The sequence below is a fragment of the Carcharodon carcharias genome, chromosome 10 (genome assembly GCF_017639515.1).
Source record: "Carcharodon carcharias isolate sCarCar2 chromosome 10, sCarCar2.pri, whole genome shotgun sequence".
Classification (NCBI taxonomy): Eukaryota; Metazoa; Chordata; class Chondrichthyes; order Lamniformes; family Lamnidae; genus Carcharodon; species Carcharodon carcharias.
In genome coordinates, this window is record NC_054476.1 from 157,731,998 (window position 1) to 157,744,318 (window position 12,321).

The 12,321-nt window shown below is 45.7% G+C and overlaps 1 protein-coding gene across 1 annotated transcript in view; it reads left to right on the top strand.

Moving 5' to 3' along the window:
- hnf1ba (HNF1 homeobox Ba) overlaps nt 1-12,321 on the top strand; it is an 89,549-nt gene that overhangs the window by 50,438 nt on the left and 26,790 nt on the right. The window contains exon 5 of the mRNA XM_041196716.1: nt 11,697-11,860. Within this exon, the coding sequence (XP_041052650.1) occupies nt 11,697-11,860 (164 nt within the window). The remainder of the gene's footprint in view (nt 1-11,696; nt 11,861-12,321) is intronic.

Consider the following 12,321-nt stretch of genomic DNA (forward strand, 5'->3'; position numbering starts at 1 on the left):
GTTACTAATTAAAAATCTGTCTATCTCCTTCTTAAATTTATTCAGCATCCCGGCATCCACTGCGCTCTGAGGTAGTGAATTCCACAGATTCACGACCCTTTGAGAAAAGTACTTCCTCCTCATCTCCGATTTAAATCTACCACCCCTTAGCCTAAAACAATGGCCTCTTGTTCTAGAATGCCACATAAGGGGAAACATCTGCTCCACGTCTACTTTGTCTATCCCCTTTAGCATCTTATACATCTCAATTAGATCTCCTCTCATCCTTCTAAACTTTAGCGAGTATAGGCCTAAATTGCTCAATCTCTCCTCATAAGACAATCCCCGCATCTCTGGAATTAATCCAGTGAACCTCCTCTGAACCTCCTCCAATGCAACTATACCCTTCCTCAAGTAAGGGGACCAAAACTGTGCACAATACTCCTTCTTAACTACTTGCTGTATCTGCATACTAACTTATTGTGACTCATGTACTAGAAACCTAGATCCCTCTGCACCTCAGAATTATGTAGCCGTTCTCCACTTAGGTAATACTCTGCTTTTTTGTCCTTCCTGCGAAAGTGAACAACTTCACATTTTCAGGGGGGAAGGGGTGCAGAGAGGGGAGAGTGTCCAGGGAGAGGGGAGGGATTAAGGGTGGAAGAAGGGTTGCGGACAGGGGAGTGTGTCCAGAGGCAGGAAGCGGTGCGGAGAGAGGAGGGAGCAAGGGTGGAGAAAGAATTAAGAGTGGAGGAATGGGATAGGAGCAAGCTGGAGGAAGAAGTGAGGCTGGAGGATGAAGGAGTCTGGGAGGGATTAAGGGTGGCAGAAGGGGTAAGGGTGGAGGAAGGAGTCAGGAAGGGTGAGGTACTAAGCAGGGGGAAGGGGAAGGGGATGTCCGTTTGGGGGGGGTGGAGGCGGGGGGGTGGTCAGTGGGAGGACTGGTGGAGGGGCAATGGGGGAGGGATGGTGTTTCAGTGGGGAAGGAGTTGTAGGAGCGGAAGGGATTCCAGGAGAGAAGTGGTTCAAAGGGGGATGGAGTTCTGGAGGGGAAAGGGTTCTGGGAGGGAGGGAGGGGGTGCAGGTGAACGTGCATGGGGGAGGTTGGATAGGCCCATTTCTGCCTCCTGGGGAGTGAACTGAGGGTGGGTATTCTATGGAGGAAGGGTGAGAATGACCAAGGGCAGAGTGAGGCGGTAGGGTGGGAGGGTGAAGGTTCGTCACTAGCGATAGAAGGGGCAGTGAGGGCTGTTGGCGTGGACTCGGAGGCAGACACGGACCCTGGGGGTGGGAAAGAGGAGGTCAGGGAGGTGAATGTGGATTGGGGTGGGATTTGCAGAAAGGAGGGGAACATGCATGTTCACCTGGACATCCCTGTAGGAAAAGGGCTGTGGCTGGTAGGTCAAGGAGGGGAGGTGGAAGGTGATGCCGGGGGGGGTCAACTGTGATGGGGGTAAGGAAGTGGGTGACCAGGGGAGTGCACAATGCAGTGAAACCAGACCATGCTTACTAAATCAAAAGTGAAATGCGAGTCATGATGGGTGAGATCAGGTGCTGCAGTGGAGTGTGATCGGTGGGTGGGCGGAGATGCAGTTCAGATGGACAACTGAAAGAGAACCCCAGCAGGCAGCATTGAAAACGGGCAGGACATTGAGATGAGTGTGAAACGTGAAGGTGTCCATGTGAGAGTGATTGCACTGGGCTCCTAAAGGCCTTGCCACACCCACACTTTTCCTTCCAGAATCCCTCATGGGTTGGCTGCTCCCTCTGTGATGACGGGTCTTCCCGACTGCTTATTTCCAACTCTTCACTGGGGGAGGAATCCTCTTGGCTGAAGATGAGAACGTGGATGGGCTGAGGGACTGGCTGGCTGAGGGTGCCGGTCGCTTGGCAGAGCTCCCTGTGAACTAAAGTAGAGATAATTAGGGCATGGCAGCAGATTCAAAAGCAGGAGAGAGAGCACTCAGTTGTGTTGAGAGAGGGATGATGTGGTGCAGGATCTTCAGGAGGGTTTTCGCCATCGACCTCACCGTTGCCACAGGTACGGTTCATGTCCTCACCAGTCAGCACGATGGCAACTCCTCGAAGTGATTGAGGGGCCTAATGTGGGCCACTCCACCCCCAGTCTGGGATCTCTCCCTGCTGATGTGAGCCAGCTTCTCCTGCATGAAAACAGTTGGTGGGAGTGTGAGCAGGACACATGGCTCTGAGTGGAATGTTTATGTGGTGAGCGGAGCCATGGATAGAATGAGGATGTGAGCTCATGAGGGTATGAGCCTGATGGAGATGTGAGGGTGTGTGTGAGAGTCGGTGGTGTCGTCCCTTGAGGTGTGAGATCCCTGTGGATGTGTGATGGGTTTGTGTGTGTGAGAGTTGAGGGTGATGAGAAGAGTGAGTTAACCTGCCGGAACGGACGAGACTATTAATCCTGTAGCAGCATTGGGTGGCTGTCCTCTTTTGCAGGGCGCGGCGCTGACCATCGCAGCCACCGCCTCCCAGGCCTGATTGGTATTGCCGCTGCCCATCCTGCAGCTAGAGCGGGGGGGTGGTATAGGACATCGCAGTGGGCTTCCACAGCATCCTAAAGGCGTTCCAGTGACGTGTCGCTAGGCCTGGGACATCTTCCCTAGTCGTGGCCTGGAAGCGCTGAGATGCATGGGCGCGGCCGAATGTTAAATATGGCACCCGGCATGAGGAGGCTGCCCATCATCCATACGGCGTGTTTCCCGGGAACGCATAAATAATGAGGTGGAATTGGGACGATACGGCGTGAAAACCCCCCATCGCGGCCAGTGCGTAAAACGTCATTTTACCCGCCTGCTACCGCAACTAGTGCAAATCTGGGATGATTCCACCCATTGACTTTATGAGAGTTAAGGTTTGAGACCTGGAAGTGAGGAAAGTATAATTGTCCAATGTCTGTGCTGCATTTATTTACGTTTTGGCAGCTTTCTGGAAAGCTAAATGGAAATCAAATTACTTAAAATGGAAAAAAGCAAAAAACTGCGGATGCTGGAAATCCAAAACAAAAACAAAAATAAAAATTCCTGGAAAAACTCAGCAGGTCTGGCAGCATCTGCGGAGAAGAACACAGTTAACGTTTCGAGTCCGTATGACTCTTCAACAGAACTAAGCAAAAATAGAAATGAAGTGAAATATAAGCTGGTTTAAGGGGGTGGGGGGTGATGAGACAAGTAGAGCTGGATAGAGGGCCAGTGATAGGTGGAGAAACCAAAAGATGTCACAGACAAAAGGACAAAGGGGTGTTGAAGGTGGTGATATTATCTAAGGAGTGTGCTAATAGGTGACATTAGGGGTAGAAAGCAGGACAAGCAAGGTACAGATAGCCCTAGTGGGAGTGGGGTGGGGGGAAGGGATCGAACTAGGCTAAAATAAGGCCACCCAAGGAAATAGGCCATTCCATTATTTTTAAATGTATTTCCATCCACTGCTTTATCTCTACCTTTTAGCCTATTTCAATCCCTTCCCCCCACCCCACCCCCACTAGGGCAATCTGTACCTTGCTCGTCCTGCTTTCTACCCTTAATGTCACCATTAGCACATTCCTTAGCTAATATCACCACTGTCAACACCCCTTTGACCTTTTGTCTATGACATCTTTTGGCAATCTCCACCTATCACTGGCCCTCTATCCAGCTCTACCTGTCCCACCACCCCCTTAAACCAGCTTATATTTTACCTCTCTTCAATTTTTCCTTGGTTCTGTTGAAGAGTCATACGGACTCGAAACGTTAACTGTGTTCGTCTCAGCAGATGCTGTCAGACCTGCTGAGTTTTTCCAGGTATTTTTGTTTTTGTTACTTAAAATGGAACTATTCTGAGCGCGTAGTTATGCACTTGTGGCTTTCTTGGGGTTGAAGTTGCTCCCTTTGATTTTTGTACTGGCCTCAATACCCATCATGAGTTTGAATCGTGTTCCTTTGTCCACTTCTTTCATGATGATGGTTGTACTTGAGGAATTTATGGCAATTTCTCCAAGGAAACAAATTGGAAAAATTGTAGTTGAACTTTAAAGGATAGTCTACTCATCTACCAGTTTAAAAAAAAACACTTTGGGTAGGATTTCCGGGTCGCAGGTAGTCGGGCGGGTGCAATGGGCAGGTCTGGGAGCGGCTGGGAAATGGCCATCCACCCATGTTCGCCGCTCCCCCGCGCCCCCCCCCCCCCCCCCCCCCCCCAACCACCCCCTCACCGACTGCGATTTCACGTTGGCTGGCCAGTTACCGGCCGACCAGCGTGAAAAGCGCGCTGAAGAGCTGACTGCTGCCACGGTTGGGGGGGGGGTGCGGGAAGAGGGCGAGCGTTGGCGTCAGGGTGGGTGTGGGGGACCGCGCCGTGCAAGCTCCCTGAAGGGGCAGAGCTGCTTCTTAAGTTAATCTCATCCCGCCCGTGGATGAGGTTTCCTGAAAAATCCAAAGGTTTTGGATTGGGGTGGACGGGCAGTGAACAGTCGCTCTCAGTTAATACAATAATGGCCTTAATGGGCCTCTCAGCTTTTTGGCGGGTGCGTTGCCTACTCTGGCACGCACGCGCCTGCCGACTGAAATATCGCATGAGTGCGCCATGACATGGGGGACGTTCGCCCGGCATCATCGGGCGCTATTTTATGCTCGATCGGGTCAGGCGTGCGCCCGGCTGTGGGGGCGTAAAATCCTGCTCTTTACGAGATGGGTGGCGAAAATGCTCCATGCGTTAAAGCTGGAGTGCAAAGGGTAAGAAATTGGTCAGCCCTGTCTCCATCAACGAAGACGGCCCCTGCGGCCATTGTGTCGGGGAAACCTTTGGCCCCTTTTGGCTGGGTACAGAGCAGGATTTGAGAAACAAAAAAACAAGAGGCAGAGACACAGGTAGCCAGTTAGGTTATTTAAAACTGAACGTTACAAAGACATTCAGGCCCAGCAAAGGCTACTAGAAGGTTATAATTGTAGGAAAGTAGTTCGAAATTGTTTTGCAAAGAAGCATGCCGATTGGCCATATATTCATTATTTTGTATAATTACATGAGAATATGAAGTCCGATCATAGCTATTGCTCTTTTTGTTCACTCACTATTAAATAAAGCAACTTTAGGATTTACTTCTGGTCTCACCTGGTGTTAGCATTTCCTGGGTCAGTCTTTGAAGAAGTTAAGGAAAAAGAAGTTGCGAACAAGGGGAATATATACTGTGAATGAGGAGGGTACGCTATTGTTAGAGGTTATGCACAGATATAGTTAAAGATCAAGCAGTATGGGCACTAAACATAAGACACTTATGGGAAGGGACTGGGCACTTATAGGAGTGATCAGCATTGATACCCCTGAGAAGTTAATTAGGCTGTAAACTTCCAGTTACAAGTCTGGAGCACAGTCGTTTTCATTTTATTGTTAATCTGGCCTGGTCCCTTTAAGGCTGCTGCTCATCTATTCCCTGACAAATGCAGGTAAATGCATTTATTAAAGGCAATTATTAAATTGATTGGAAATTTCCTGCTCAGGAGAAATGTCATGCCTGGCGTTCTACCTCTTTTCGTTAAGGATTGTTTTGCATCCACAACAACAGTTACATTTAGTCCTGGAATGAGGGGGTTATTCTGAGAGGAAAGGCTGGACAGGTTGGGCCTGTATCCATTGGAGTTTAGAAGAATGAGAGGTGATCTCATTGAAACTTAAAAGATCCTGAGGGGGACTGACAAGGTGGATGCTGAAAGGATGTTTCCTCTTGTGGGAGAGACTAGAACTAGGGGCACACTAGAGTTTACAAAAAAGGGGTCTCCCATTTAAGACGGAAGTGAAGAGAAATGTTTTCTCTCAGAGGGTTGTGAGCCTGTGGAACTCCCTTCCTCAGAGAGTGGTGGAGGCAGGGTCACTGAACATTCTTAAGGCTGAATTAGATACATTCTTGATTGACAAGGGAGTCAAAGAGAATAGGGGGTAGGAAGGAAAGTGGAGTTGGGACCACAGTCAGATCAGCCGTGGTCTTATTGAATGGCGGAGCAGGCTCGAGGGGCTGAGTGGCCTACTCCTGTTCCTAACTCGTATGTTCATAATAATGTTCATATGTAGTTTAAATCATGATGGCTTTAATATGATGGATATACATTATATGAAAGACGTTTTTACATATACATGGTGTTGTAAGTTGGAGGCTACAATGCTTTATAACAATAGGGATGTGATGGAGAAAGTGTTAAAAGAAGTAAATGCAACACTAATAAGAAAAGTACAGCATACACAAGACTCTTAAGATATTATGTGAAGGGCTACCATGAATTGCTCATTGTGAATTGTAGGATAAGTTTTTGACAAGATTGTTTCCAAAAAAGTAAGGTGGGAAAGGTGTTATAGGAAGTATTGCTGGAAAAAAGAGACCTGCTTTGTAAGCTTTTCATCTTGCACTCATTAGGCCAGTGCAAAGTGAAAAGCTTAGACAGCATATCTCTTTTTTTCAGCAATACTCAAGTTCTGACCTACTAAGCAACACTAATGGCAATGGAATTGGGAGAGAGACTTGAGGAAAAATGTTTCCTGGAGCCACCTAGTGCCAAAGCTGGCAAATATATTGTTACGGTTGACACAGCAAAATTGAATGGGAAGTGTTGATATCACAATTTATGATGGTAAACCTTACTTTTAAAAAAAGGTACCAAAAATCATGACAATGGGAAGTAAAGTTTGTGGATATGAAATGTAAACCTGTGTATATTCTTCACATATTACAGTTATTCTGTTATTACCATAACACAAAGCACCTCGCTTCTTTTAGATGTTAGTGTGAAAGATGGATTCCATCTTACCTTTGATTTGCAGTATTTTATGACAGCATTCTCCCAGGATGTTTTGGCTTACTGTCCTGAGCCCTCAAAGGTCTTGCTGATTTCAGCTTTTCTGGTTGGTGACGAGCAGCAAGTAATCTGAAGAAGACTAGATGAAGATAACCAGGAAGAACTGTCATCATACTGAAGAGTGGAGAGTAACAAAACCACGACTGACCAGCAGCATTATTATTAACGCATCATGCAAACTCATTTCAGCACGTGCATACTGGTGCTGGAAATAGTCATGTAGAAGGGACGATACCAGGTTCAGTCACAAGGTTATTTGGTTTGAACTGCATTAATGGTGGGAATGCCACAATTAACATCAACATCCCTTAGGGAAGGGAAAGAACCAGTCAAGATTCCCAGCCTTGATCATAAAATCCGGCAGCTCCATATGGCACGTGCCAATGGATATTAGGCGAGGGTAAGATCAGGCTCACTGCGCAGACTGGAATGCTTACTTCGGAAGGTACAGGAGGGTGCCTATACCTGTAGAACTGAATCTTGGCATTAGTCAATGTCTTTAGGAATGTAGAGGTAAAAGAGTTACAAAGGACTTCACAAAGCATTCATGTAAGATACTGTTAATGGCCAATGCAGGAATAGACTTTCCTCCTTTTGACAGGTTTATAGCAGATTGGGTTGTAAAATAAAGGCTTTTTATTGGGCCCTGGACCATTGTTTGACCACTGGGCAGCAGAACCAGTTAAGTATTTTACTGTCTTGCTGATGTTTACAAGGCAAACCATTGCAGCATAGACTTGGGTTGAAGACAAGGAAACAGGGTCCATGACTGAGCTTACATTGAAAATCGATGAACCTTTATGGAAGCTTTACAAAAAAATAACTTTTAGTCATTAACATAAGGTCATAGAAATGCAGTCAAAAGCTGTTACTTTGCCACTTCTTTAATGAGATGCCACCATTTTGATATACAAATGATGTTGATCTGAGCAGCTAATCCTTATGTAAGAAAATTAATAATCAATCCGTGTTGACTACGTTAATATGTTTCGACAATGTGGTAAGGCCACACTGCTGTCCTTAGGAAGGGGTGACCACTTGCTGAGGGAGTGGGACTATGGGTGGATGGGGGTTAGTTATGCTTGGTTATATATCATGGACAATCATTATGGAGCTGCTTCATTGCCCTTGGAATCAGGGAAGAATTTTCCTGAGTGTTTTTTGAAGTTGATAGCAGGTTTCTCCCCCTTCATTGTTTTGCCTCTTCAGGAGTTGGTGGTGTTGAGGAAGGAGGTGCACACCCTATGTAGAAAGAGCCATCAGTCAGCCTAACAACCTTTTCTAGCCCAAATCTTCATAGGTTTGCATTTTAATTTAGTAATAATATTCACACTAATCCATTGCCTTTCCTAAGGATATAAATCCCATTATTTCTCCCTGCTTTTCCTGGTCTACGCATTGAATTTGACCAAGACAGAAGCTGGAGGAAGGGTGATGGAGTATTTGTTTTTGAGTCCTTGCCTATTGCAACTTTGAACCAACTGCTATTTGGTTATCGAGAGTGCCCTGATAAGGGTTATCCCTCCAATATTTCCTCCACATTGGTGGGTTAGCACCCTATATAGTGCCCCTCCGGATTGAGATCAGGCACTCATTGGGGTACAGCATTGGTTGGGAGCACATCTGACCACATCATTCCATGGCTGCTCTGCCCAAAGTCCTTGGCTCATCGTCTGTTGATGCTTCATCCTGAGCTGCTTTCCTAGCAGGTTGTTTTTGTCAGTGGTGATTTGCTATTGTCTTCCACTCTCAGGGGCTGAGCAGGGGAAAGCAGGTTGGAAGTCTACCTCAGCTGGAACAGGATTCGAACTAGTGCTTTTGGTATTATTCTGAACCACATACTTGCCACGTAGCTAACTGAGCTAACCGGGCCACCCTGTGACATTGCAAATTGTGCTGTTACCACATTTGGCCTATTGATTAAACCTCCACAACACGAACAAAGGAATGAACCAACGGCCAGGTCGTATGTGAAAATATTATCTTCTAATTTTCTCCACTCCTGAAGCTCTGGCCCAGCTGGGTTAGAATTCTACAGCCCTCTAATAGTTGACTGGATTGTCCATTGTGCATCAGCCATGGTGGTGAAAAGTCCTTGGATAGCTTCTATGCCTCCTGAAAATTGAAGCCAATTGTAGTTAGGGTCAGCTAACGCAGAGCAAGCTTCATGCTGCTTAGTTTCTGGTGCATTTTTCCTCTGAGCCACATAGGGAGATATAGGTCTCAAAACCTTTCAGGGAAGTAACAAATTAATGTACGGCTAGGGTCATTCCTGTGATTTCTGAGCAGCTTGTGGAAGGAGCTGCTGCAAGAACAAACAAGTGTCACAATCTCAGAAATGTGAAGGAAGTTGGCAATTGTGAAAAATGGTGACAACAGTTACACTGAAATATTCAATAATGCCATCACCCCAGCATTGCACAATGTTTGCCCTGGACATGAGTTAAGCTGCTTGTGTTGGCAAATTTCCAGCTATAAAAGAAGTCTTGTTTTCATTGTGACTGAAAGGCTGCTTTCAAGGCACCATGATCGAGGGACGACTCAACAGATTTATCAATCATAAATAGCACAAGTTATGATAACTGAGCTCATTTTTCATAGTGCAAATGGTTTGCAACTCAAAATGTTCTCTTTCTCAGCCGCTCCGCTCCTGTTCTCTGGAACTTTTGCTCTTGGTTCCTTTGGCTAGTCACCTCCCTTCCTGCGTTTCCAACTTCCTCTCTTTCCTATGCCTTGCCCAATCAATGCTAAGCCCCTCCATTTTCTCTTTATTCCTCCTGTTTATTATCTACCGTTTTTTGCTCTTTAGCCATATTATATAGGTGTTCTTTGCAAAGTAGGGAGCACCTCTGTCTCTAAGTCAGCTGGTCGTGCATTCAAACTCAGCTCCAAGATTTGAGCAAATAATCCAGACTGGTGTTTCAGTGCAGTACCAAGGGGTGCTGCACTGTTAGTGGTGTTGTCTTTTATTAAACTGAGGCCCCATCTGCCATCTTTTAATGCAAACATAGAATATACCTTGTCACTTTTTGAAGATCAGGTGAGTTCACCCCTGTTCTGGCCAATATTTATCCCTCAACCAAAACTTCAAACAGATTGGCTGGACATTTACTTCATTGCTATCTGTGGGAACTTGCTGTGTAGACATTGATTGTCACCTTTGTCTCCTTTACAATGATGGCTGCATTGTGCAAATGCTTAATTGGCTATGGAGCACTTTGGGATGTCCTGAAGATGTGGAAAGTTCTATATAAATACACATCCTTTCATTGCTGCACATGAGTTTCACTTCAGAAATGCAATTTGTTATTGTCTGTCCGTGTTCTAGTCAAATTTATTTTTTTTCATTTTATCTTTTTTTTCTCCCCATTTTCTCCCCTCATAGGCCACTCGCTGCCCGGTATCTTCCTTCATGAAGGAAGTCAAGGTGCTCTTGGCTATGAACATCTCCACAACCATCAGTGCCCCAACATGGCCAGCTGGCAGGAGGTGCTACTCAGTCAGGGTGAGCCGGGCAGTAGTGCTTTTATTTCCTCAGGATGTTAAGCCTCACTGACAAAACTTGCCCAACTGAGGCAAACCTTGGGCAGCCTTGAGAGGTCAGCCTCAGTAATCTTGAGACTGGGAAAGACTCCCAACCTCAACTCCATCTTCCCCTTCCCTATAATCAAGATGGACTGAAAGAAATGTCTCATCCGCCATAATTCATGGTTATAAACAGCCGTTCTGGAGTTTGATGCTAACTTTATCTCTAGTTCAACCAAGAGTGCAAGGTTTAAAGCAACTGCTTCACTAACATTGAAGTACCCTGCTAACAAGGATCTTCCTGCTCACAAGTGCTTTTTGTGCACAAGATCTGATGTGACATTCATTTGTGTTGTGCTATCATCCTGTTTAATGTGACATAGCAGATTACTTCTAGTTAGATGGGCGTCTAACCCCTGAGAAAGCTACACAGATTCTGTTAACCTGATATGAAATGCACACTCTTTTCCCTTAAGGACACCACTCCACCCGGCCAAAAAACAAGGGAATTGAGGCACAGGTTGGCAAGAGTCAAATGTTAGGGACACATAGTTATGCACCTAGGGTACTGTGGGAGTTTTAACCGGCTGAAACCAAGCAGCTAACCAAAACAGGGCACTTGTACACTTTCTGCTTCTTGTCTGTTTGGTCCAGCCTTCCCATCAAGGCCTTAACTTGCAGGATTATCTGGAACTGAGTGGGGATAGTCCCAGGCTGTAGTGACAGGTCTATCCCTCCATGTGCAGTTAATAAGCCAGGCTGGTTGGTCATTCATCAGCAATAAAGTGGAGATGTGCCCATCTGTTGGGTTCATGTGTCAGATTGCCTTGACTGCCATTGCAGATCATGGCCCAGATAGTATCCTGTTCAGAATTAATGGGGAGAAGGTCTAGCACTTCCAAAGAATATCAGAGCTTTGCCTTAAGTTACATGAGTCAGGATTGCATCTAGGTTTTATCACATAATTCAGCTTAAAAAAACCAATGGAAAATTATTTTTAACAGAAGAAAACCTACAAAGGTTGAAATTCTGAACTGTATTTGGCTTTATCATCATTATAAAGTTAAATGCTGCCTTTGACATATGTCATAATTTGATGTTCTTGTCACATCTGGTTTTGTGCCTTGTAATGCTGATCTTCTCATCCTACTGTTTAGTGGGAATGCAGGCAGAACGTTGACTGACATACTTAAATACACCAGAGACCTTTCACCTTTGCCCCCACCACCATGTCAGTGTTTACTTCATGTGTTCTTTTTTGTTTGCTCTCAGTTGGGCCTTGTCGCTTCAGAGGCTAAAATAGAATTCAGTCTATTTCAATGTATTTGATTTTTAATTTATTTTGTGCAGCAGGTGTGCGATATGGCCAGCAAGGGACCAGTGAAGTCTCCTCTTCCACAGCAATCAGCCACCATGGTAACAGTGCCATGGTGACAAGCCAAACAGTTTTACAGCAAGTCTCGCCAGCAAACCTGGACCCAAGCCACAGTCTGCTGTCACCTGATGGCAAGATGGTGAGTACACCTGCACCATTGTAACTGTAATGCTGATAAGATAAGAGTCTGAGAAGGCAAAACAAACAAGTCTCTTTTTAATGGCGGACAGGCTCATACAAAACAATGAGAGCTTTGTAGGAAATGAAGGTCTGGAATCCAAAATAAGTTAGGACTGAAAGGCAGTGCTGTAACCCTTAGCCTGCACAGCACTAAAGGTGCAGGTTCTGTACTCAACCAATAAAGCTGACAAAGGAACCTTTTCAATTTATTGATTAAATGCGTTGTAAAGTTGTGTTCTGGGCATGACACTATTCTTTATCACTGGCAACAATCACATTGATAATAAGCTCATTTGTTTTATTTTTTGCTCAGTTTTTTTGACATCCCCAGGCTGGCATTGCCTACATACCAGTCGCTGCACTCCAAAGCTAATTCACTGTATATGAACTCAAGAATGCAAGAAACCGGAGCAGGAGTAG